The sequence below is a fragment of the Hypomesus transpacificus genome, chromosome 19 (assembly GCF_021917145.1).
Source record: "Hypomesus transpacificus isolate Combined female chromosome 19, fHypTra1, whole genome shotgun sequence".
NCBI classification, from domain to species: domain Eukaryota; kingdom Metazoa; phylum Chordata; class Actinopteri; order Osmeriformes; family Osmeridae; genus Hypomesus; species Hypomesus transpacificus.
This window is the reverse complement of record NC_061078.1, coordinates 2,473,249-2,500,068: the sequence shown is the minus strand read 5'-3', so window position 1 is coordinate 2,500,068 and position 26,820 is coordinate 2,473,249. Positions and strand designations below refer to the sequence as shown.

The window sequence follows — 26,820 nt, the reverse complement described above, 5'->3', positions numbered from 1 at the left end:
TTCATTCTGATTCCAGTCCTATTCCCCCCCTCCCCTTCTGTCTCTCTCCCCTCTCTCTCTCTCTCTCTCTCTCTCTCTCTCTCTCTCTCTCTCTCTCTCTCTCTCTCTCTCTCTCTCTCTCTCTCTCTCTCTCTCTCTCTCTCTCTCTGTCTCTCTCTCTCTCTCTCTCTCTCTCTCTCTCTCTCTCTCTGTCTCTCTCTCCATGGCAGCTGTCATCTCTTTTTACCCCAATAAATACAGAGTCATTACGCAGTGTGTGTGCGTGTGCCCCCCTCCTCCTCCCCAGCCCACAGCATGGAGGGGAGGGTAATAACGTCAGACAAATTGTGTAAGTAGATGAGTGCCAGGTCATCGTAGAGAGGGAGAGGGGCGGTCTTCCTCCTTGCATGCCAATAAGACAAGTCGTGGGGTTCTAGCTGAGAAGCAATTCATTGAAATGCAAAAAGAGAGCGAGAGAGGAAGACTCGGAGATGCTGACAGGACTAAAAGCCGTGCCCATCCATCTCTGTTTGACAACTTGTTCCTGTTCCCGGTGAGCTCCTTGTCCTCTCTCTGAGATATGCGCCGGGAGATAGCGAAAGGACACACAGATGCTAGCCAGTCAACTGCTGCTGGAGCGAAACCTCTGACGCCCCGAGAGTAGGGGATGCAACAGGACGCAAGGCTGCCGGAGGTACGAGGGGGGAAGAGGGGGGCTGATAGGATAAAGTGTGACAACAGACCAGAGGCCAAAACTAATTCTAAGTTTTTCATTCAGTGTAATGCCACCCTCCCCCCAAACACAACATCCCCCACCCCCACCCTCCCTCCTCCTTGGATAGAAAAGTAAATCATATTCCTGCTCATGTCTCCCTGGCAGGCTAATCCCTGTCCTCTGATACTGTTGGGCTCCTGTTTCCATTAGTGTTGGTATTATTGTTTCTGCCAATCATCACCCTCTGAGGTTGGCTCTTCCATCCAGACGGCACTAAATAAAGAGGTCTTGAATCGGTGGCGGCAGGACTGTTTGTTCTCAGCAAGATGTGCCTGCACATCTATCACAGGGCCTCTTTGGCTGATCTCTTCCTGACTGACTTTGTCCTCACCTTTTAACTGCCATTTAAATGGGAGAGATGTGTGAGTGTGTCTCAACCTGGAATCATTTTGGAGTTGAAAGTAGTTGCTATGCATCTCAAGTTGTTTCCGACCACGGCCAGTGAGTGATTTACAGCAAACGGCCGTCGGAAACTGGATGAATGGTGATGTGTTGCACAGCAAAGGGTGGCCGTGGTCGAGTCAATCTCTTGATGACTGAAATAAGATGGCAGCCTTTCTCCAGTTTGATCTCTCCCTCGGTCAGTGTGTGCTGGCTCAGGGGACCCGGAGGCCCTGGAGCAGGGTCAAGCCTCAGCCTGGGAGCCACTCCCCCCAGGGCTAGCCCCTGGTCTGAAGCGGCCCCCTTCTGATCAGCTCTGAACCACTAGGAAGCCCCTGATCTCCCCCCCCCCCTCTTTCTTTTACACACACTCACACACACACATTCACAAATTGCCCTGCTCGAAAAAGCCAGGCCTTTGGTTCAGCCTCACAAGGAAAGAGACACTTAATTGACTCCTTCTTTCCTTCTCCTCATCCCCCCAGCTGGTCGGGAATGAGCCCTGGGGCTCCTGTTGCCGTGGGCTCGTCTTTGGACCAGAGGATATTGCCCTCCTCTGGTCACGGCTAAGGAGGAGGGTCTGTGCCCGGGCCCGGCCAAACTCAGCTGACAGCTGCAGAGAAAGCCACTTTGATCCCCTCTCCAGCATCCATAGTCGTCACGTCGTGAAGCTGAGAGGACGGGCCGGGGAGTCTTAGCATCGCTTTGCTTCACAGAGGGTGCCCGAGTGAAGACACAGGGACTGCGGGGGGATATGGAGGCATATCTGGCCTTATACATTCAGCTTACTCCTTGTGGAGGAGGGAGACTGGGTGAATAACGCCCTGAATGGTGAGCTAGTGAGCCCTTGCTCTGTTTCTTGGAAGGAACAGGATAGGCTCTTTCCTCATTGATTAATGTGAGCTTGCTAGCTGGTGTTTAATCGTCCTATTCGCTCCAATAAAAAATGAAATGCTTACCTAAATGGCTTGCTCGGTTGCTCCATTTCCAAAATAAAAACCGAAGGCCCACCTTCAGGTCCGAACACTAAGAGAGGCGAGTGTGCCTTTTTTTAGCTATAACATTCAGGCTCCCTGAATATCATTGGTTCTAAAGCGAACACACCTCCCCGAGTCACGTCCTGTTTCTGCCCTCTGCTCTCTTTAGGAAACACATCTTGAGGTTTTTCTCATTGGATGCGATCAAGACGCCACACCCATCCTGTAAAATATTCTTCAATATCCGACCAGAGTAGACATGAATGCGAGCGTGGACGTTTTCTGCCTGCCTTGTGCTCTGTGGAAATCCCACAAGCCGGCCCTCTGTGACTCTGCTACCGCAGCCACGGCAACCTGCAGACTCTCCATAATGTGACACTGCAGCCCAAACCACTCCATCCTCGCTCCCACCAGAGAAAAGAACTGGAGGGGGAGGGGGGAAGGGGGAAGGGGGGGAGGATAGGTAAACAGAGCCATTAGAGACAAATCTATTTCTGAAGAAAACTAAATCACATCATCAAACAAGAGAGAAAGAAAAATATGATCCTGCCCCCCTTTGGGGCCTTGGTGCGAATGATAGCCGACTATGGCATTTGTCTTTATCAGTCTGCCCCGAGGGGGTGAGAGAACAGTGGGATGGGGGGTGAGATAGAGCCTGAATAGAAAGAAAAAAAGCACAGTATCTCTGCAAAGTGCCAGACACATTCATTACCTCTCAGTCTTCTTTGGGCCGTATGTGAAGTCGTCATGCATGAATCAGAGCGCTCTGATGAAGCCTCGTCCCTACGCCTATGTGCTTAACATCGTCATGCTACCAGGTGGTCATCCTTTAAATAGACTTTGAGCAGAGGGGCCTGGTAGACAGACAGCCTCGACACATCCGTCATAGCAAGCTCAGGGAAGCATGTGCAACGTTGTCGAAAACGACAAGATGGAGTGTCTTGATTTTCTCTGTTCTCTCAGACGAGGGGCTGTTTGCAACGGCTGGGACAGTGGCAGAGGTCATTTCAATGCATTGTGTGACCGTACCGGACATCTCGAATGAATGCAGCAAAATACTACCACTAATGTCATATAACTGAATACGGAATAAGCTTACCGTAAATACTTCTAATGAGTTTCACTTACTCATCAGGGTCATTTTACTTGGTTGAAGTAGGTCTTATACATAATTTGCAGTGTTCAGGTCAGACGATTTGACATAACCTTTGACACCACGTATTATTACCCTAAATGTACATATCAATTAAGAACATTATGACATCATTGTGGCCTTGCTCTCAAGAACCTTCCATCTCTTTGTGTGATGCCCCATTCTCCCGTATGGCACTTTGTTGGCCTTCTGGATCAGGTAAAATGGATGGCATTTCTCTGGGCTGTTTTTATCCTCCCAGAAAAGAAAAGATGCCTCCAATTGACCTCTGTATTTGGCTGTGTAATACTGTCTCTCTCTGTCCTCACAGCCTGTGCCAAGTCCTTCCAGATGCTTTGTCATTTCCTCCTCCAGACGCCAGTCAATTTTTAGCCTTTTTTCAATTATCTTGCCCGGAGTGGGTTCTCTGAGAGAGGCCTGTTTGTGTAAGCGCCAAGCTCACAGCTAGTTAGTGGCTCCAATGTTTTTTCTCCTCTTATTACTTTTTTTCTTGCATCCAAATGCCCTGGGGAAATTTTGGGATGTCTGCAATATCTTTTTTTATTTTCTCTTTTTAACCGTTTTCTTTTTTTTTTTGAGTTCCAGTTTGCCAATAGGCTGCCACTCACTCTTCGATCTAATTGCCTCCAGAATGAATTTTTGCTTTCATCTGATTGAAAGACCCACTGTGGTCTCTCTGCAAGTGCATGAAAAGTCCAAGTTTGAAATGTATTTTTATCAAAAAGGTGGAAAAGGTTTGGTGATTGTTTGCTGTGTGGCATCAGAATGACTTGAAGACATAACAGTAAGAAGACAAAAGAGATGTCACTTGAAGCTTAACGCAGCAGACAGCACGGGTCCATACTCTCTACACGAAGGCACAAACCCTTGATTGAAAATCCAGCGAAAAAACAGACGCCGTGTCACACCTGAGATATCTACAATATGGGCAAAGTTGACACACTCCAGGGTCTGCAGACGCTCAGAACGATAAATCAAGTCAGACACACTGAAAGTCATGTGGGTACATTTGGATCGTGACACCCTTGATGATGACCATCACGATAAAGACGGGTGATGAAAAGGATAACAATTATGATGATGCTGTAGACAATGTGTATGATGATGGCAAATATTGCTGGGAGAATCATTCGTTACAGTATGATCACGACGAGGATAGGAATGAATGTAAACAATGGCTACTGAACCGTGACAGTTATGGTGTGCTGAAGTAGGTAACATTCCTCTCTCTTCCTCTCTCCCCGTCCCCCTCCCTCTCTCCCTGGCTCCTTCAGGTCAGAACATGGTGTTCCCCCCTGTGGCTCTGTGGGTGACTGTGGGTCTGGCCGTGTGTCTGCTGGCTCTCCTCATCGCCCTGGCTGCCGTCTGCAGGAGGAAGATCAAGGAGAGCTGCGAGGAGGCCAGAGCAGGTGAGAGGACAAAACATACCCAATATAAACACTCTACCAATGGACCCCCCACTCCCAGAATCCCCCCTGCAAACACAAGGAAGGCGAGAGCCACACACACGTTTCGTTTCAAAGCGGCTGTGGTTCTCTTGGAACCGGATCTTAAAAGTGAAAAGTTCCATTTGACCCTCTCACCTCTTGCTTTTCAAAAGCACAGAATGAAAGGTAGAACTCTGGATTGAAGGGCAAGAGCCGCATCCGGCCCCAACAGCGAAAAGTGTATATAGGTTGTACTTGTTTACTTGGGTCTCACTGTTATAGGTTGAGTGAACAGGCCTCCGTTTTCTCACAGACTGGGCCACAGGCAAAATGTAAAAACGCCACACTGGTGCCCACAGCAAGTGATGTTGGTTGTAGAGGGACAGATAGTTTGGATAGGATGTTCATATGGTGTTAAATGACCTAATCTACCCTGCAGTCGTCCGAGTTCTGTAATCCAGATGAAATGCAATGTGTTGAAATGTTTTGGACTGGTGATGGCTAGACTCCTGTCTGGTAGTTCATTAACTGGGGCCTGGGCAATTAGCAGTGTGGAATAACTGGGGAAGAATTGCAAATGGCGAGAAAATAAAGATTTCTGAGGAGAATGGATAGTGTGGAGCCACCAGTCTTGCTGTAATGAGATCTGCTCCGAGTGGAGGAGACATTTAAATAAAGGTCAGCCACTGTCTGCACTGGGCCCTGGGGTTTAAAAATAAATCTGGAAGTGACACAGACTCAAAGGAAAGAGTAAATAGCTGCATTGAACATATGAAATCAAATGAAAAGGACGAAGAGTGATGTAAGGCATACCCATCCACTGGCCAAGGCTTTGCCGGGTCACAGGATTTGCAGTCGGTGGCTAGAGCCGGGCTTTTTCACTCTGCCTTCAGTTTGGGCTAATTATCTGCTTGTCCACTTCTCATCTTAGTGGAATGTTATGTCTCATCCTGTTTCCTGTCTTGACGTCCCCCAACTCCTTCATGTTTCCTGTTTGCCGCCTTGAGGAGTACACGCACTGACTTGTTCACGTATCATGGCGCTGCGCACTCACCGATAGGATGATACTGTATGAATATCGATGTGGAGATGTTTAAATGGGGATTGGAATCCACATTGGCAGTGGTGGAAAAGGCAGGAAGCAAGGAGTGCAACCTAATTGAGGCTGTCTTATCTTTTAATAGTGTTCTTGGGTATGGCCAGATTGAAGTTGACTTTCTCCTCTCAGACTCTTGGTAGTGAGGGTAGAGGGGTCAAATCTAGTGAAAAACGGAGTAAGTCATTTTTCTTCCCTGTCATAATGTATGTGGAGCAGAAGGATGTGCAGTGTAACAGGGCAGAGCAGCTAGTGGGATTGCAGTCTCAACTGAAAGCTCGGTTTATGGGACTTGTAGTATCTCAATGTCGATTGGGGAGATTTTCCTTCCTTCCCTTCCTTTTTTATTTCCTTCCTTTCTTCTTTCCTTCCTCTCTCAGTTCATTACTTCCTTCCTTCCTTAATTAACCTGAGAACACGCACAGCCTATGCTCTCAAACCGACCAATCCTAGGCCAGTCTGTTATTATCCTTAAGGTTATTTGACATTTAAATGAGCATGTGATTTCATCAGATGGACCCTTGGTAGTGGTGTGTAAGTGATGTAGGATGGCTGCCTGTGTGATAGATGAAGGTCACCCGGAAGATGAGCACCATACAAGATCATAACACTCTAGTGGACGTGAGTCTGTCTGTCCAGCTGCTGCCCTGGGCTCTCACTGCACCTGAGATCCAGCCAATGCCCGCCCAGATCGCAGCTTTCTAACGGCCGGTGGAAAAGTCCCACACTTCAACTCGGAAAGCCCATTTAATGTGCGATGGCCTCTTGTTTTAGTCTCAGTCTCCACGGATCCCTCGCCCCCCCGGTCCGGACTTTAAAACCCAAGCTGTGTCCCTGTCTTGAGCTGCGTAGCCTGGTCCCCCTGGGCAGCTAGGTGCCTCGCTGTCAGAGGGTGACCCATCAGAAGGTGCCGGGCGTGGGTGTGAGCACCGGGACGAGGAGGCTGGCGGTACGGAGGGGCGAGTCTCAAGGTCTCTTGCACGTCTGGGCGGGGGTGTCAGACTGTGGGGTGGGACGGCGTCGGGGTGATAGACTGCAGACGTGTGACAGAATCCCATGTACGCGCTACAGCACTCTCTCTCCATTGTTTCGGAGTGGTTGTGGTGAATGTGCTGGTTGCCTGATGTAGAATGAAGAGCCTACTCTCTGCAGACGTTTGCTGTATACCGATTTGAGACCACAGTGCGATGGTTATGTTTGAGAAGTCGAAGAAAGAAAAAGTTTGAGAGCTCTTAGTCATTCAGCGTAACATTCATGGTGGCCAGGATTGTGCTTTCAAATGTTTACAGTTACTGGACAGCATCCTGTATTTGGCACTTCGATAATAAATAATGTGTACTTTGAAGAGTAAATGTTTATTTCACCTGAACTTGATGCAGACTTTTAAGGAGACCTGCTTGTGAAATATGTATATGACCTTAAAGGAGTTCCTCAGAAACTCTCCTAAATTGTGTTTTTGAGGAAGTAGACATACTGTAAGTAGGTGGGCATGCACTACCAAGAAAATGGGGTGCAAAAGAACCAGTGTAGAGGCTGGAGATTGGAATGAATCTGTCTCTGAAAGACGATAACCTGTGGGCATACGCATGCTGTATGAGTGAGTGTTCACAAAATGTGAATTCAAAATAGATTCGGAGAACGAGAGAGGGAAATGAGCTGTGGGATGTGTGAAAGACTAGGGCCTCAACTGCATATATATTCTTTAAACCCACTCTTGAAACATGCATATATTACCACTGCTGTAATTATAAGCATTTGATATAATTTGCCAGTTCATTTTTTCCCATTGTGTTACTGTCAAACAAATTACAAATACACAGAAAGAGTGAAGGCAGCATTTGTTCTGCCCTGACACTTCATCTGGCCCAATGATCGTTTAATCTGTGCATGGACTCAGTGTCAGCCACTAAATGGAAACTCCTAAACACAGTTGCATAGAGGATGGTGTCATAAAATTCGAATCAGCCATCATCTGGTTCCCGTTGCCTGTGGTCTATTTTTGGCTCATGTGTCTGTGGGTGCTTGTGTGTGTGTGTGTGTGTGTGTGTGTGTGTGTGTGTGCGGGCACACTTTGCGCAGGTGTGTGTGTGTGTGTGTGTGATGCCATCCCTGTGGGCTCCGTCAGCCTAACCCAGTTGACAGTGTGTTTCCAAAAAGCCAGTGGCCATAGAGTAATGTGATTACTGTCTTTGTGAGTGGCCAGGACATGCATGTGTGTGTGTGTGTGTGTGTGTGTGTGGGGGGAAGTGGGGGCGGGCGGAAGGGGGGGAGGGGGCTGCCTCCAGCCCCAGCCATCCCTCAGACAGAGCTGTGAGAGATGGGCACACCATGGCCTTTAATGAAGTACGCTGGTGCAAACCGGAGGAGGGCGGGCTGCGTTTTGAGTTTGTCTGATCGCCTGGTGTCTCTCTCTCTCTCTCTCTCTCTGTCTCTCTTTCTCTCTCTCTCTGTCTCTCTCTGTCTCTGTCTCTCTCTCTCTCTCAATTCAATTGGCTTTATTGGCATTAAGAAACAATGTTCATATTGCCAAAGCAACGGTGGAACCACAGAACAATATCAACCAAACATGGCAAATTCAGTTGAAAGATTATTGTAAAGGAAACTTTAACAGGCTCTCTCTCTCTCTCTCTCTCTCTCTCTCTTTCTGTCTCTCTCTCTCTCTCCCAACAGCTGAGGAGGCCAAGGAGCTGGAGGAGGAGGAGGCCAAGACAGGTGAGCCGCGAGCCCATGTGCTCCTCCGTGCCCTGCTAGGGCTCCTCTCCATGCCTTACCACACCCATACTCTCTCTCTCATTCTTAATGCATGCCCAGCTCTCAGGGAAATTGCAGCAATATCGCAAACAAGTTATAGATTGCAAAGGATCCCTTTATCGGCTTTTTCGAGCATGTCATCTTAGCGGAATACTAATGTCTTCTGTTCTATTGCTCCTGCTGCAATAAAATACTTTGCTTTGTATTTTTTTCTTATGGTTCTTACATTAATGTGGTGATTAGCAAGCAGAGCAAGTTTCCAACGCTGTCAAGGCCATCATGGTTACTTGGGGCCAGCTCTCTCTCAAGCCTTAATGTCATTAAAGTTATTCATTTGACTCCTTCTTTAGTCTGATTGAATAATTCAGTTTCTCAGTGAACGGCAAAGTTAATACTATGTGATTTTAATAAGCTGAGAGGAGAGGGAAGGTCGCCAGCAGAAGAGAGACAATGACTTTTTCCCTAATGCTTGTCTCATGAAGTGATCTCTGCAGCCAGAGGCAGGGTCAGCTGTCCCACACCTACACTTCTATTACAGTGGAGAGAGGAGAGGAGGGGAAAACAGAGATATGATGAGCAGAAAAGAGAGATGAAGATAAGAGAAGTGAGGCGAGGAGGGCGGAGGAAAAGAGCAGTGACGAGAGAAGGACAGACGAGAGGAGTGGAGAGGTGACGAGAGGAGAAGAGAAGAGTGGAGAGGTGAAGAGAACTGTTTCACCCTCAGAGGCCCTACACATACATGCGACAACTTAACGAGTCCTAATCGCCGCCCTGCGGCTCCACCCCCACCCTCTCACGGCACACCTGTGCAGGCCAGGTAGGGGGCGGGGTGGGGCGGGGAGGCGGAGGCGGAGGGGAAATAGAGAAGCTCAACCACTGGGCCTGCCTTTGGAGAGAGAGGAGAGAGACCTCCTTAAACACTCCAGACACGGCCTTTGTTTTGCCATCTGGCTCCAATTGCACCGACAAAGGGAGAGGTTCCTGTGCAAGACAAAGGAGCTGAAATGAAGCCCACTTTAATAAATCCAGGATGATGGGGGAGCCGCGTTTGTGTTTTATCTTAATGAGCTGTCCAGGGGAGAGCTTGTCTCCCCTTTCAAAGGCAGCCTGATTGGAACAATAACCAATGATAACTGGGGACCTGGGCTCATGCATTTCAACCGCAGGCCTCCTCTCCTTTGCTGCTTTGAAAGGCGGAGAGCTCGGTGAGCAATGTTTAGCAAACAGGATGCCTACAATCCAGGATTCTCTTGAAACTGGCAGAGCCGTAGGACATGGAATTTTGCACATCCCTCCCGTCGTCTACACACACACACGCGCACACGTACGAACACACGCACACGCACACTCACACACACACCCTCCCAACCACAATCCTCACCTCCCCACCTCCTCACTGAAATGAGTTTTGTAATCTGAGCATGATGTGCTGTTTAAAGCAGGGCTGTAATCTGAGAGCAGCCTAGTGTCAGGCTGGCTGCCATCTCTCTGGACAGCTCCAGCCCCTCTCTCTCCCTGCCCCTCCTTCCGACTCTGTCTCCCTTCACCCTGCATGCCCTGCCTCCCCTCTCTCCCCTCTCTCCCTGCCTCCAATCACTCCCTGCCTCCCCTGCTTCCCCTCTCTCCCTGCCTCCCATCTCTCCCTGCCTCCCCTGCCTCCCCTCTCTCCCTGCCTCCAATCTCTCCCTACATGCCCTGCCTCCCCTCTCTCCCTGCCTCCCGTCTCTCCCTGCCTCTTGGGCTCAGAGCAGCTACTGGCCATAGCAACAGGGCCCTGGCTGGCTGAGGACTCATCGTGACCCAGTTCTTTCACTGAGGAAGCATCATCAGAAAGAGCAATTTGAAACACCCTCAGAAAGGGGAGAGGAATGTGAAAATGGGCTCGGCACTGCGTGACTGAATTAACCCCGTATTTACCCTTGCCGAGTCAAGGTCCTGCAAAGGTGGGGGACTAGCTAATGTCATGCCCTATAATGCTTGCAACCGAATGAATGGCCGGCTGTCGCCCATCTCCTCTACTCCGAGGGCTCCGCCTTTGAGGGATGGGTTGAAAATTGGCTGAACCATATTCAAGCGTGCAAGCTCATCACCCTAAATGTCTTGTTGATTTTTAAGAAAGCCGGGGAGGGGGGGGGGGTATTAAAGGTGACTTCCACACAGACAACAGCACAGGCAGCTGTTTCTGACTCAAAGTCACCTCTGTTTGGAGTTTTCTCTCCTCCCTCACGGTTGGCGCGGCTTCATTGGGGGGTCTGAGGCGTGAGGTACATCTGGACGAGGACGACTAGCCTGTCTGTCTACCTGGGGAGGAGGAAGTCCCGCCCTCCCCAGGGTGTCCCATCCAATAGGACACAGAACCCCCCTGCGTTCACAAGCCCTTCAATAAAGCAACAAAGCTGGGCAGAGTGATGTCCCCTGGTGTTAACATCTCTCTCCTCTCCCCGGGGGAATACAACCCTTCTTCTCGGTTCAAACCATGCCTGGCATCATGTAGTCTTGTCTAGCCAGGCTCCATAAGCTCTTGTAAGCTCTAACATCAGAGAGGCCTCCTAAACCAGATTTGAGTCCTTGTCTTTTCTTTCTTGCTCTCTCGCGAACGACCTGAACCTTACACGGCTGAGGCTTTTATGAGAAGACAACGTCGTTTGGGAGTGACCATTGATGTTGGGTGGTGTAACAGATCCCAGTGCGTACCGCGTCATGGGATGCCAGTAGGGAGGTGAAGGCTGTCCTGACTTTACACACATTCAGCTGTTTGTGGTGCTGTCTCCCAGTAGTCCACCATTAGCTCCTAAAGATATGGAGATAGTCAGTGGCAATGCCTTCATTAGCGAATATAGGCCACAGGATGGCTGCAGGAGCTCTAATTAGAAAGACGTGTCCCCATGCTTCACAGGGCTGAGCTGGGTCTGCAGACTGTCCCCATGCTTCACAGGGCTGAGCTGGGTCTGCAGACTGTCCCCATGCTTCACAGGGCTGAGCTGGGTCTGCAGACTGTCCCCATGCTTCACAGGGCTGAGCTGGGTCTGCAGACTGTCCCCATGCTTCACAGGGCTGAGCTGGGTCTGCAGACTGTCCCCATGCTTCACAGGGCTGAGCTGGGTCTGCAGACTGTCCCCATGCTTCACAGGGCTGAGCTGGGTCTGCAGACTGTCCCCATGCTTCACAGGGCTGAGCTGGGTCTGCAGACTGTCCCCATGCTTCACAGGGCTGAGCTGGGTCTGCAGACTGTCCCCATGCTTCACAGGGCTGAGCTGGGTCTGCAGACTGTCCCCATGCTTCACAGGGCTGAGCTGGGTCTGCAGACTGTCCCCATGCTTCACAGGGCTGAGCTGGGTCTGCAGACTGTCCCCATGCTTCACAGGGCTGAGCTGGGTCTGCAGACTGTCCCCATGCTTCACAGGGCTGAGCTGGGTCTGCAGACTGTCCCCATGCTTCACAGGGCTGAGCTGGGTCTGCAGACTGTCCCCATGCTTCACAGGGCTGAGCTGGGTCTGCAGACTGTCCCCATGCTTCACAGGGCTGAACTGGGTCTGCAGACTGTCCCCATGCTTCACAGGGCTGAGCTGGGTCTGCAGACTGTCCCCATGCTTCACAGGGCTGAGCTGGGTCTGCAGACTGTCCCCATGCTTCACTGGGCTGAGCTGGGTCTGCAGACTGCTCCCATGCTTTACAGGGCTGAGCTGGGTCTGCAGACTGTCCCCATGCTTCACAGGGCTGAGCTGGGTCTGCAGACTGTCCCCATGCTTCACAGGGCTGAGCTGGGTCTGCAGACTGTCCCCATGCTTCACAGGGCTGAGCTGGGTCTGCAGACTGTCCCCATGCTTCACAGGGCTGAGCTGGGTCTGCACACTGTCCCCATGCTTCACAGGGCTGAGCTGGGTCTGCAGACTTTCCCCATGCTTCACAGGCCTGAGCTGGGTCTGCAGACTGTCCCCATGCTTCACAGGGCTGAGCTGGGTCTGCAGACTGTCCCCATGCTTCACAGGGCTGAGCTGGGTCTGCAGACTGTCCCCATGCTTCACAGGGCTGAGCTGGGTCTGCAGACTGTCCCCATGCTTCACAGGGCTGAGCTGGGTCTGCAGACTGTCCCCATGCTTCACAGGGCTGAGCTGGGTCTGCAGACTGTCCCCATGCTTCACAGGGCTGAGCTGGGTCTGCAGACTGTCCCCATGCTTCACAGGGCTGAGCTGGGTCTGCAGACTGTCCCCATGCTTCACAGGGCTGAACTGGGTCTGCAGACTGTCCCCATGCTTCACAGGGCTGAGCTGGGTCTGCAGACTGTCCCCATGCTTCACAGGGCTGAGCTGGGTCTGCAGACTGTCCCCATGCTTCACAGGGCTGAGCTGGGTCTGCAGACTGTCCCCATGCTTCACAGGGCTGAGCTGGGTCTGCAGACTGTCCCCATGCTTCACAGGGCTGAGCTGGGTCTGCAGACTGTCCCCATGCTTCACAGGGCTGAGCTGGGTCTGCAGACTGTCCCCATGCTTCACAGGGCTGAGCTGGGTCTGCAGACTGTCCCCATGCTTCACAGGGCTGAGCTGGGTCTGCAGACTCTCCCCATGCTTCACAGGGCTGAGCTGGGTCTGCAGACTGCTCCCATGCACATGAACACAGGCCTGTTTCTTGACTCTGACCGGCAAAATACGGTTTGGTGCTCCGCACTTCTTGATCCGGGATCTTCTGCTGTACAAATACATAGTACATATTATTTGTATATATGTGTCTATGTATGTACTATGTTTTTATGACATAGTATTTGTACTTCGTTCTGGATAAAACGTGGCAGTGTTGCCTCAGAGTCAGCAATCTCCCATCACTCGTTTGATGTGTCACTGGGTTGAGCTTTGTTTCCACGATTCAAAACTTAACCATAACATAAGTTCAAATCTTTGCCCCCCCCCACTCATGCCCCCTATAGTGTTTCTGGGGTAGACATACAGTACGAGTACAAGGCGTTTCCGGTTAGTGAGACACATAGCGAGAGTTTGAAAGTGCGCTTCGGGAGTTCCTCTCCCTCAGGGCTGAGCTGTGTTCATCATGTTGTGTGCTATGTGTACAGAGCAGGCCAGACCGAGGGTTGGTGTCCTCTTAGAGGTTATCTACTAGTCCGTGAAGAGAAGGCCAGCGGATCATTGTCACACGGCAAGAGATATGGTAGAAATAGCACCTCTTAAATCATGTGGAATAATGAGTGTTGTCAAAGCTAATGAAAGCAGTCAAACTGGAGGCCCGGTACTCCTCTCCCCTTCTCTCCGCTTCTTCTGCGAACAACCAATGCAGCGCACGTCCGTCCTGATTAGAATATTAGATAGATAGTAATTGCATGAAGGCGTGTCTAAAACTGTCTTTGGGAGGAGAGGAGGGGACAACGGAGGGGGGGGGGGACAGGGGACGGGGGGGATGTGGAGGATGGAAGGGCTGTGAGCCTTGCCTAGCGGCCCGTCTCCGAGACGAGTTACACCGCCGACGTCATCATCTGCATTGCCTGACCCGGGTTCCAGAGGCGCCGTCGCCAGCTACTCCCCCCCCCTTCTCCCCCCATGGGGGAGGGCACCGGTCCATCTCCTTCCTCTGCCATAACCCCCCCCCCAACCCCGTTTGTGTTCCGAGGGGCGCTCTGGTTCCACATGAGCACTCAGCTGCAGTGGCTAATTAAATAAAGCACTGTGCCCTCTGCTTCCTGTTAGCTATGGCAAGGTTGCTGCTCGGAGAACAGAGGGGGAGGGGGGGAGTGGAGAGGGGGGGGAGGGGAGGGGAGTGAAGGAGGGCGGGTGGGTGGGGGGATCAAGGGAGGGAGGTTGATTGTGATCTCGCTCATTCATCCTCCCATCAGGGAGACTCCTCGTTAGGTAGGCAATAATATGGGAGAGCACCGACTGGTCTCGTGTGTAACACTGGAGCAACCTCAGGGAACCTGCATGCTTCTAGGACACTCTTTTACCCTGCTGTAGCTATCCTTGTAGGCTCTTTACCTGTATCCACAATGTGCTCCAAATCCCTCGTTCTCGGGCTGTCTTCATTGAGCTTATGTTCCTGTTTCTTTTTCTTTTCAGCCATGACACCTCTGAAAAGCTAAAGCCAAATTAATACAGGTAAGGATGAATTAAAATCCAACATGCTTTGTCTGCGTTTGTGTGTGCATGTGCTTATGTGTGTCCATGTGTGTGTTTTGTGCTTGTTTGAGCACCTGTGAGGTGCTTGTGTGTGTGTATACGAGGAAGGATGACATCAAATTAACCAGGCTCTGTCTGTGCTTATTTGTGCCTGTCTTTATGCGTGTAGTGTGTCTGCCTGTCCATATGTGTGTGTGTGTGTGTGTGTGCGCTGCTCCAGTATCTTCACAACTCATTTCTTCCTCCGACAATTGCCTGGTATTTTCATCGGTAAGTGCTCTTGAGGACCCAAGGTCTCAAAAGGCAGTAGGTAACTGTTTCTGTGATGAGGTTAGGCTGCATTAATTCTGTGAAGGACAATCAGGAGTTTGCGAAAGTCTTGACATTTGATTTTCAACACCGTGGTGTCATTGGTTGCCATGGCAAACGTATTTCAGTGCCCTGCTATTAAAAGTCGTCTTGGATGCCTTGCTCCCCCATAGCCCCCCTTGCAAACTAATTAATGGTAATCATTTGAGCTATGGGTCATTAATCTGTCAACACCAGGTGTGCTTGTGTGAGCCACTAAAATGACACAAGAAATTGATAAATTAATCTTTGGGAATAAGCCACATGATTCTGTGCCAAACACGTGCACTAGATGTTGATCATCTCATATGCCTGAACAAGTCTATTTTACTGGCTCCTGTCAGTTTGGGAAAACAATCCCATTTACAGTACATAGGAAGACATGAATTAAACTGCATAAATCAGTACGGTTGGTTGTGTTGAAATGACTCACCCACTACCCTCCAATATCCCACAGTGCGACGGAGACACACGAGACATAGAGTTTGTGGTGTTCTCTCTGTGCAGACAGCAGTATAGTGAGGGTGAACGGGAGCATGCAGTAATGCAGTGCTAGACAGACACACAGGGAAAGCACCATCTATCTCCCTGTGACCGGGTCCTGGCTGGTGTCAGTGCAAGGCCCCTAGGCCCCCCCTGGCCCCTGGGCTGCTGTCTTTCTGGGGACGGGGAACGGCAGGTCCCCCCCCACCGACCCCAGGCTCGGGGGCCACGCTTCGACAGGCTCCACAGCTCACTTCCTGGGCCCTGGGTGGGTCTCCGCTGGGACAAATGAAAGAAAACACTATATCTGTTGAGGAAACACAGCAGCTATTTTAGGGAAGCCACTGTTACAGACAGAGGACAAAGCCTCTGTTGCAGCTTTTTCCTGGAGAATCTGTTTTTCCCTTTTTTCTTATCCTGACAAGGGAAGTTTGATACTGCATGTGGATATTTGGGGCGGCTTCATAAGGCCCCTCCATCCCTTTTCTTTTGATACAGCTTGCAACGTGGTGGCTTTGAAGGCAGAACTGGAGCAGCACTGTGTAAAAAACACTACTCTTCCACACGTACCTTTTATCTTTTTACGGCGCTATTGTTTTTCATGCGGTCATAACTGAAAGCAAAGTGTGGCATCAGGGCTACAGTGCATCTCTTTATTACAGCACTGGACAGTTACAGCATGTTTTTATTAAGCCCAGATTGGGTCTAGACATAAACCTACAGTATGTAGAGTAAGTAAACTACAGTCTGAGGGAGGGTGGAGATTTTCATTTGCTGGTACTACCCCAAATAAAGTCCCAAGCCCAGGAATGACTGGGAGGTTGTTTGTCATGACTACAGTATAACCTCAACTTCAGTTCCACCACTAATGCAGGCCAATATCCTGTAAACCCACAGCCCTCTCTGCTGAATCACCCCTAATCAATTATTTTAATATTTATGTGGCAGTTTTATATATATATATGTATTGATCAGCTTGTTTATGCCGAGTGCAGCATATCTTGTTTAATAACGGAAGTCAGTGCATCTGATTATCTTGTTTTAGTGTCATGGGGCGTTTTGTTTTTATAAACCTTTGGTTTATCGATGTTTATGCTTATATGTGATTTATGTTTCCCCATACTTCATTAGTGTGAAGCAAAGAGCTGGCTAGACGTGCCGCACTGTTCACACACAGACAGTACTGGCGTTCATAGCCTGGGATACCGCCGGTGAGAGAGAGTCAGCAGGGCAGAGCATTTGAATGAATGTGGGCATTTTGAAACAGTAAACTGTGCTATGGGCGCATTGATATCATTCCATTTCTGGGGACACCGTCATGTCCTTGAGGGAGGTTCTAGTCAATATGGAGGACTCTTGCCTTAGCCTTTGTGTTCGTCCCTTCAAATGAAGCACCATCCAAATTAATTTGCCTTTAGCATGGAGTGGTCATGATGACACTAATGATCCCTCCCTCTTCAACGTATCTTACGCCGAGTCGTCGATGTAAAGGGCTTCAGAGAATCCCCCTGGCGTAGAAAATTGAGCATACATGCTGGCATAGCGAATCAGCCAGACACATCAGCAAATGAAAAGAGAAGCCGTTTCCAGACACGAGGAGAATCAAGAGAATCCTGTAAATTGGAGAGAGAGAGCCATATACATCCTAGCCAACTACCTAGCTGAGTTGTGGACTATAGCGATTGAGATTGTAGAGATTGTAGATATTAATACATCTTGTAGAGATTGTAGATATTAATACATCTAAAAGACAGGCCCTATAGGTACAATTATGGCTAGATAATAGCCCCCCCCCCCCCCCACTTCCTTACTAGAATTCTGAAATATTGATTTAATTCCCCCCTATATATCCACTTAAACTCTGGGCTGTCACTTGTAGAATATATCTCATTGTTACGTTCTGCAGCCAGCGGGCCGAGGGTTTTTTTTTGTCGCGAGCAGCTCATCACCATGAGCAGCCCCTCCGTTAAGAATGAGGAGGAGAAAACTAGGGGTGAAATAAAGTGAGACATAAAAACGGGGGTAGAAAGTGTGTTCCAAGAGCGTTTCTTCACAGTCTCCTGAAAGAAAAGCGACCGCTGGCGTGCTGCGCTGGCGCTGTCCCTGGCGATGCGCTGACCTTTCCGTTTTTTGGGACGGGATAGCCCCTCCGGAAAGACGGGACCCTTCGGGTGGCGCTTGTCTACCACCGGGCAAGGCCTGTCTGACGTTGATGATGTCGGACAGGACGCTTACGCTGGACACATCCTGGGAAGTTCAGGCTATCTGGGATTGGAGTCTCACTCTCACTCACCCTCTCAGCTCCTCTACATTATTTATGGTATTGTCTCAGCCGTTTATCAGCGTACGGAACGGTACATCTGCTCAGTGACAGAATAGCCAGCTACATTGTGATGACCACTGAAGAAAGCCAATAAGGAAATGTGCAAATACCGGCACCATATTGATATTCGGAGGCTATTGGATGAATAGGTCTAACGCACAGAAAAGTCTGCATATGCACTATGCTGTGGGTTGGAAGAGCGAGGGCTCGTACGCCTCGAAAACATGCAGTGAAAAATTGAACGAGGAAAATGCTGCTCTAGCTCAATTTTCTTTACCTTTATAAATATATATTTTTCATGGTAGCAAAGTGACAATATTCCGACAGTGGCATGAGAGGTGCACTGGGACTGATTCACTGATCAATGACAGCTAATGAACACGGGAGGAGTTCTGCTCTGTTTGCCTCTAGACAGTGAGTAACCCCCCTGAGAGCTCACGATTTGCTGTTTTGCTTGAAAAATGCAGGAGCCTTCATTGAAACCAACTGCCTGTGGGCTCAATTAACTACCATAGATTACTCATAATGCAGATGAGAGACTGGATGCGATCCACAGCACAGTGACACACACTCACGCGTGCAATCACATACACACTTTCACATACACACACACACACACATAAACACATACGCACATGGCCTGGAGGAGGGTAGGCAGTGGGCTGCATTTCTGCACCTCAGAATGTGTCTCTCAGGTGATGTATGAGTCACGAAGGCTGTTTATCAGGCCATCGTGGTGACATGGGCAGGGCTGTGTTCAGTCAACTTGAGGGGTGGTCTCTGGTGTAGCCTGTCAACACCACTTAATATCCCCCCACTCAGGGTCTTGGCTGAAGAAACCGCTGGGTGCCGAAACGCCCTAAATAACATGGATGAAGAGGCCCTCTGCAAACACACATACACAAACACACACACACACACACACTCCTCCTCACATTGCTTTTCTCATTGGCCACATATTGTCTGGATTTGCCATGTGCTGTAGGTCTTCACGACACACACACATAGCAGTCCTCTATTGACACAATCTCATACAGTAAACATTTCAGACACGTACACAAACACCCACACAGCCTCACAATCCATTTAAACAATGAGCAAGTGTTGATTTGAGAGCGAGTCTTTATGATTCCGCTCAAAACAATGAATCCTATATTATTGTTATTGTCTACAAAGTCAAATAATCAGAGAGGATGTTCATAACATCAAGAGATTTACAGACGTCAGAAATGGAAATGGAAAGTAGTTCCTCAAATGGAAATCTGCCGCCATGGAAGGAGATACCTTTTATGTGCGTACCTTTCTGAAGTGTGTTTACACTTGCTGTGATGTCGGGAGAGAACATACTTTGGACAGAATGAAAGGACTCTGAGCTTTAAGATGGCTAACAAGTGCTGTGTTGATGAGCCAACTTCCATGCCTGTTTACAGCAGCACAAGGTTATGGAGAGTAAAGGGAGCTGAGATGAAACAATATCAATTGATTCAGGCAAAAATCAAGTCAACCAAATGTCTTACTTGAGAAAACATGTACTGTAGAGTAATGTGCTGGATGCTTTCAGAATACTTGGAAAGTTAGCATTATTTACATCCAGTTTGACAGTATAAATACGTTTTCATTGATCGCACTTCTCAAGTACAGAGGACAGAGCCCCACATAAACATGTATATTACAAAGACACAATGCACACCCAGCACAACATAACTGCATAACTACAGTGCCCTCCAAAAGTATTGGAACAGTGAGGCCAATTCCTTTATTTTTGCTGTAGACTGAAAACATTTGGGCTTGACATCAAACGATGAATGTGAAACCAGAGATCAACGTTTCAGCTTTTATTTCCAGGTATTTACATCAGGATCTGATGCCCAAATTAGAAAATATCACCTTTTTGTTCGAACCCACCCATTTGTCACGTGAGCAAAAGTATTGGAACATGTGACTGACAGGTGTGTTTTGTTGCCCAGGTGTGTCCTATTACATACATTATTCAATCAATAAATACCACTGAATGTCTACACTCAGGTTCAGATTGGGTAAGATAGGTTTTGTCTATGCAGACTGTATTCAGAGGTGAAAACAACATGAAAACCAGAGCGCTGTCTTTGGGTGAAAAACAAGCAATTGTGAGTCTTAGAGAAGATGGAAAATCAATCAGAGCCATTGCAGAAACATTGGCCATAGCCAGTACAACCATTTGGAATGTCCTGAAGAAGAAGAAAACTACTGGTGTACTAAGTAACAGACGTCGAACAGGTAGACCAAGGAAAACATCAGCAGTTGATGACAGAAACATTGTGAGAGCTGTAAAGAAAGACCCTAAAACAACTGTTAGTGAGATCAGCAACAACCTCCAGATGGCAGGAGTGAAGGTATCACTATCTACTGTTCGCAGAAGACTTCATGAACAAAAGTACAAGGGCTACACCAGAAGATGCAAACCACTCATTAGCAAGAAGAATAGGAAGGCCAGGCTGGAATTTGCCAAAAAGTACAGAGATGAACCTCAAAAATTCTGGGACAAAGTTTTATGGACTGATGAGACAAAGATTAACTTTTACCAAAGTGATGGAAAGGCTAAAGTTTGGAGAAAGAAAGGAACTGCTCATGATCCCAAACACACAAGCTCATCTGTGAAACACGGTGGAGGTAATGTCATGGCTTGGGCTTGCATGGCTTCTTCTGGGACGGGCTCATTAATCTTCATTGAGGATGTAACACATGATGGCAGCAGCAAAATGAACTCGGAAGTCTACAGAAACATTTTGTCTGCCAATTTAAGGAAAGATGCAACCAAACTGATTGGCAGAGCCTTCATCATGCAGCAAGATAACGACCCAAAACACACTGCCAAAACAACAAAGGAGTTCATCAGGGGCAAGAAATGGAAGGTATTAGACTGGCCAAGTCAATCTCCAGACTTAAACCCTATAGAGCATGCATTTTACCTGCTTAAGAGGAGACTGAAGGGAGGAACCCCACAAAACAAACAACAACTGAAAGAGGCTGCAGTGAAAGCCTGGGAAAGCATCAAAAAGGAAGAATGCAAAAGTTTGGTGACGTCAATGGGTCACAGACTTGCTGCAGTTATTGAAAGCAAAGGATTTGCAACTAAATATTAAGTCTTATTCACTTAAATATGTTTTAAGTATATCTGTTCCAATACTTTTGATCACATGACAAATGGGTGGATTCAAACAAAATGTGATATTTTCTTAGTTGTGCATCAGATCCTGATGTAAATACCTGGAAATAAAAGCTGAAACGTTGATCTCTGGTCTCACGTTCATTATTTGATGTCAAGCCCAAATGTTTTCAGTCTACAGCAAAAATAAAGGAATTCGCCTCACTGTTCCAATACTTTTGGAGGGCACTGTATGTACTATACCTGTAGTTCCTTCCCATTTCACATTCCCAGACACACATGCACGATCACATGCACACACACCCACACCCACACACACACACGTAACTGATTGTTCGACCTTACAATGGTCTGAACAAAAACAAAAATCCTTAGAGGGAAATCTTAATTTGATCTCCTCTGCTTTCAGTCCTCATTGAATGACGTTCATGAAAGGAGAAGTCCTTGGTTTGGCAGATAGTCTGTCAGTGAGATGGCTGTGTCTGTGTGTGGATGTGAGTGACACCACAGCGTATGGACAGCATATAGCAGGTGGGGAAGCATCACTGCTCCTCAAAAATTACCACATGGGTTTACACACCACCAAGTGGTGCTGCTTATAGTGTGCGTGTTTATATGTGTGTATGGGGTCTGTATGTGTGCGCGGTTGTGTGTGTGTGTGTGTGTGCACGCACGCTTGGGTGACAGTTTCAGTCGAGGAAAACGCATCTGGTGGATGAAAGTGGTACGTGGGGATGAGGAGTGGCTGGTCTCTATTAAACTTTGATGAGCAATTGTGTGTCAGAGTATTACAGGACTTTCATTCGCCGAGAAGGAAGATCATGTCTGACCTTGGAGAACTTTGTACTGTGGTTTCAACAGCACAGAGAACAGAGTATAGGTCTAACACAGGGACATGGGTGAGAGAGATAGTTTGCGGCACTCCCAGCTATCACTCAGTCCTGGTTGAATGGACTTCTGACACAGGAGTGACCTCCATACCTTGATAAATAAATCACAGCAACTATAAGCCAGTGGTCACCGCTTTCTCAATGTTCTCCGTCAGTACTTGAAATATTTATCACGATACAGATTAAGACTAATATGAGGAGAGGGAGCGAGGGAGTTGATTTGCATGCTTCTGGAGACGTCCAGGATTTTTTCTTTCCCACCGTAAACAAGGAATGATCTTCAGCTCTTTTCTTTGCTCCGTCTTCCACCGACTCCTGGCTCTGAATCACCCCCTTGCCTTTGGGGGTACCACAGGAGTCTCTTCAAACAAGCCTTTGTACTGGAGTGGAGAATCAAGATTAATGCACTTCCACGGGCCGAGCTTGCTCCAGGGGAAAGCAGTGATATAATTAACACCAGGGGGCCTTGAAGGAGATTGGAGGGGGCAAATCAGACAAAATAATAGAAATAGTGTGGGGGGGGGGGGGGGGGGGGGGGGGGGGGAGAAAGTTACATATGAGGTTTTCAGAGGATGATACATGATGCTGGGGTGAGGTGACATGTTGTGTCTCCCTCCTCCTGTCCTGTCCCCATCTGGAACTTTCTGTTATTGGACTGGGAGTAGAGGGTACAGAGGGGTGTCATTGACACGGCTAGGATGCATTTTTCTAGGTCATTTAACCTGTAATCACAGTTTACCCATGAACAAGCAACAAAAACGCTGAAAAGACACTCATTTCTCAAATAAGAAATGTGTAGTGCATTCTATACTCTTAGCGAGTGTATACAGTTTCTAGACAGCACAATAATAATCACCCGGTGGGATTTTCTTTTTTGTTCTTCCTATGACAGTCCTTATAAGAAACAACAACAATCTGCTGCTAGCTGCTAACTCAGCACCAGGAAGACGCTCTCAATGTTGCTTTTGCAGAACGGTGAATTCTTCAACCTGAAACTTTCATAAGTTTGTTCTGTCAAGATGTATCCTGTTGTCGTCATTTACGTCCTTGTCACAAAACAGCCAGCGGTTGCCTTTTGGTTTTCTGTTCAATATTCAGAAAATATATAAATAAGAGGACAGTTATCAAGGAAGAGAATGAAGTATGGCACTTCCATTTCAATGCAAATGAGCAGAGAAGTAAGTGCGCCGTGGTTTTACAGAGCTTCATTAGAATGATCCCAGTGTGCCACTGGGTCTTCTAAGTGAACAATCTCCAATAGCCTGAGCAAATTAGACTGCAATCTTCTACACTGGAAGTAAATGAAAGTGTCCATCAGGCTGCATCTTCACCTGCTAACAAGAAGAAGGGTGCTATTCCACTGATGTAGGATTTCTCAGACGAGAAAAGTTCTAACGTGTTCAACACTGAGTTCAACCGCACTCTGTCAAAAGTTTCGATGGGCCGTGTTGACAGCACAGACAATCCTATCAGGTTAGCTTGTTGCCAGTCTGTGGTTGTTTTCCCGACATTTTTCTGATCTTGCCAAAGCATGCCAACTTCAAATTTAAAAAGTCTCAGAGAAGGTTGAGGTATTTTATTTTACTCCCGTTGCTGACTTTGCCGGTTTAGACTGACCTCCTCTATGAGATAAGCCTCATTCCTCTCCAAAAGGGAGTCTGAAAGTAGATTTGAATCCGATGAGAGGCATGCAGGTGTGAAAATATTGTGTTGTGTTCATTTGGGTGATGGATTAGGAGGGGAGCTTTGGTGGCCTCAGAGGAGGACGCTAGCTGGGAAGCAGAAGTGAGTTTTCAAAGGGAGCACAGTTTTATAATACATATGGATGTTTACCCTCTGTCTCCAGATTCCCAAGAAAATGTTGTAGATGGACTCAGACGTTACAGTCATCTTTCCTGCTTCTTATCCTCGTCGGGACGTCAGTATTTCCTGCTCGCTTTCTGTTAGACCTGTTCAGAGATGGCAAACGTACTCACATCTTTCACTCAGAGATGGCAAAAGTACTCACATCTTTCACTCAGAGATGGCAAAAGTACTCAAATCTTTCACTCAAGTAGAAGTACAAATACTCAGGTTTAAAAAGACTCATACTATGTAGTACTGACTACACTTTTTAGTAAAGAACTGTATGCTCTGACATATACTTAAGTAAAAAGGTCATTACTACTACCTGTTGGACCTTACATCATATTAATAAAGTAATACAAAAAGACACTATAGCATTCACCAGGAACCCTTTTTAACACCAACAATTTAGTTTTTCCTCATATGGGTGATCCGGAATGTCTCTATTCTCAGTCATGTCAACATTGCTGTCTCCCTCTGTCTAATCCATAACATACCTTTTTGGGGGAAAAATGTTTTCAACCTTTCGAAACTTAATCAAAGATATTTGTTCAACCTGTCAAAACTTTAAAATATATATATATTGTAAACCTTTTCAACCTTTCCAAAAAGAACTTTACTGAAAATGTTTTTCACCCCCCCCAATCTTTTTTTTCAGAAATATTTTGTAAACCTTTAAAAACGTTTTGTTTCACACACACACACACACACACACACACACACACACACACACACACAGAGAGAGAGAGACACACACACATACACAAACAACACAAACGCTTCTCTTTTTTATTACTTTTAAGTCAAAGGAGAGGTGAGGAGAGACAGATCATGAGACCTAATACAGATTAAAACTAAAGTAATGAGCCTTGTTGAAAATGTTAGAAGTAGAAAGTACAGATATTTGTGTAATAAATCTGTTGTGAGTTAAAATCCAAAGTGGTCAGAAAGATAAATAGTGAAGTACTGATTCCAGAAAAATCTGGTAGTATTTGTACTTTGTTACTTGCCATATCTGGAACTGTTTGATACTGATCTGTTGTACTTCAGACACAGGCTGCTGCTTCCTTCAGAAACAGGTCAATCTCCATGCAGAAGACGCATTCAGCAGTCATTAAAAAGAGGGTTACAACGATTGGCAGAACCTTTTTTCAGGAAACGGTGACAGAATGTAGACGGTTTGCACCAACCCCATGTGAGCTCAGCATCTGTTCCCAGTCTGCACGCTTCTTCACTCAAGGAACAACAGCATCAAAAGAGCCCTTTACAAGGATGTCCTTATGGAATACAGAGCATGTATGGCCGGACATGAAGCAATATGAAGCATAACCTAACCCATCTCCCCCTTCCCATTTAATGTAGGCTAATTCTAATATTTTCTTACTTGAAAAACTAATCTTTCTTTAAACTGACAGTTTATCTGTTAATTTTGTACATCAGGCACTGTCTGCATCCAGGTGTAGATGATTGACTCTAATTATGTATAGAAACGGAACCTTTATGCTAATAGACGGCTCTTTTGCTTTTTTAAACCTAAAATGGGAGGGCGTCATGTGATATAATTACATTCTGTCCGAGCTAATTCTCTAAACAGTTTAATGATGCAGGTAGAAGAGCTGCCATGCTAGCAGTCAGTGTGTGTGTGTGTATGTGTGGGGGGGAAGACTTTGAAATATTATAAAATCACTTTCAGGATAACCAAAGCACAGTGACGTTTTGTCAGTGTCTCCTTACATTCAAGGGTTGTGATCACATCTGTATTTAGATGTCACAATGAGGGTTTAATTGTTGCATACAAACTGATTTCTGCAGTTTCCTGACCTTATCAACAATTCTAAATCTGATAACCTTCTTCCTTGTGACCGGAATAATTAGTATGTGTCTGTGTGTTTGTGTGTGTTTCAGAAGGGAAGGCCAGTCGGTAGGATGGAGATACAGTAAGTCTGTCTGCTAATCCCACTGCACCCATCCATCAACCAGGAGACTGGCGTACCCATCCCCAACCGAATGTCAAAACTGAGCTCAACTCGAGACAAGTCTATCATCTCTTTTCTCAAAGACGTCTTTTCCCCTGGGCACTCATCAAAATACATAAACACATCCCATCCCATTACTCTACATAGGCCCGTGTCATCTTCACCTTCTTTTCAAATTAAGGGAGGAACCCGGCAGTGTGTGAATGTGTTTATGACATCATGTTAATTCCACACGGTGCGTTAGTGAGAAGCTCCGGGTTGACAGCCATTGGAACAGACACACTTCCTCTCCGATCCTGACATCCCGTCTCTTCACTTTTGGACGACTAAGGAAGCAGGTTGGAGATCTGCCGTCTAATAGGAAGAGAAGTGCCTCAGAGATGACCCAGCTGAGACTGCCGTCAGTGTCTTCCTGCCGGAAAGAGAGCCTGGTTCCCCCATTACTCCTGGACTTGCTAATTAACGACTGCCGCTGGAGGTAACTTGTACCTGTCAGTCTTTGCTGCTCTCCTATATTCAATAACTGGGGGGGGAATTGAAAATGAATGCCAGTTAAGCACCAACAAACGGCAAATGGTGCATGGGATCCACCCAGTTTTTTTTTCTCCACAAACCTGACAGCCTTATAAGTAAGAAATAGTTTTTAATGAACACTGTCTCTTCTATTCTCTACTGCCAGTTTTGCAAAGTTTTATGAATGCAGTACAGTACAATACTGTACAGGTTGTTTTATTAGTTTCTATTCGGGTACCTGAGCGAGTCCATGTGCCAAACGTCCATGTATGAATGCCAAAGTTCACTGCCTGTTTACATTAAAGTTACATATGAAACGACTTGGTCAATGGTGATTATTGGGCTCCTTCTCAGTCAAAATGTGTGTGACCACTGAGGTAGAACAGGTCCAGCTTGTTACATATACTGTATGAGGACACCTAGAGGAGTAGCCCCTCTACTCAAATTCATATCTCCATTTTTCCATTAAGTGATTTCTCTGCAGTCTAGACCCTTCCACATAATGAGTAAAACATGAATAATGGTCAGAGTAATACAGATATTTCATTTACATGCAGATCAACCTGGATGGGCTGAATTGTTCTAGGAGACACTTTTTATTTTTAGGACTCGCCGGTTTCTGATGCTCAGTCATCCCAGACG

General features: G+C 47.3%; 1 protein-coding gene across 1 annotated transcript in view; it reads left to right on the top strand.

Moving 5' to 3' along the window:
- The window catches only part of cd276 (CD276 molecule), a 51,355-nt gene extending 24,860 nt beyond the window's left edge, over positions 1 to 26,495 (top strand). Inside the window, 4 exon segments of the mRNA XM_047041592.1 lie at positions 4,540 to 4,674; positions 8,459 to 8,500; positions 14,596 to 14,634; positions 25,595 to 26,495. Coding sequence (XP_046897548.1) covers positions 4,540 to 4,674; positions 8,459 to 8,500; positions 14,596 to 14,618 — 200 coding nt within the window. The 3' untranslated portion in view covers positions 14,619 to 14,634; positions 25,595 to 26,495.
- The last annotated feature ends 325 nt before the right edge of the window (positions 26,496 to 26,820 follow it).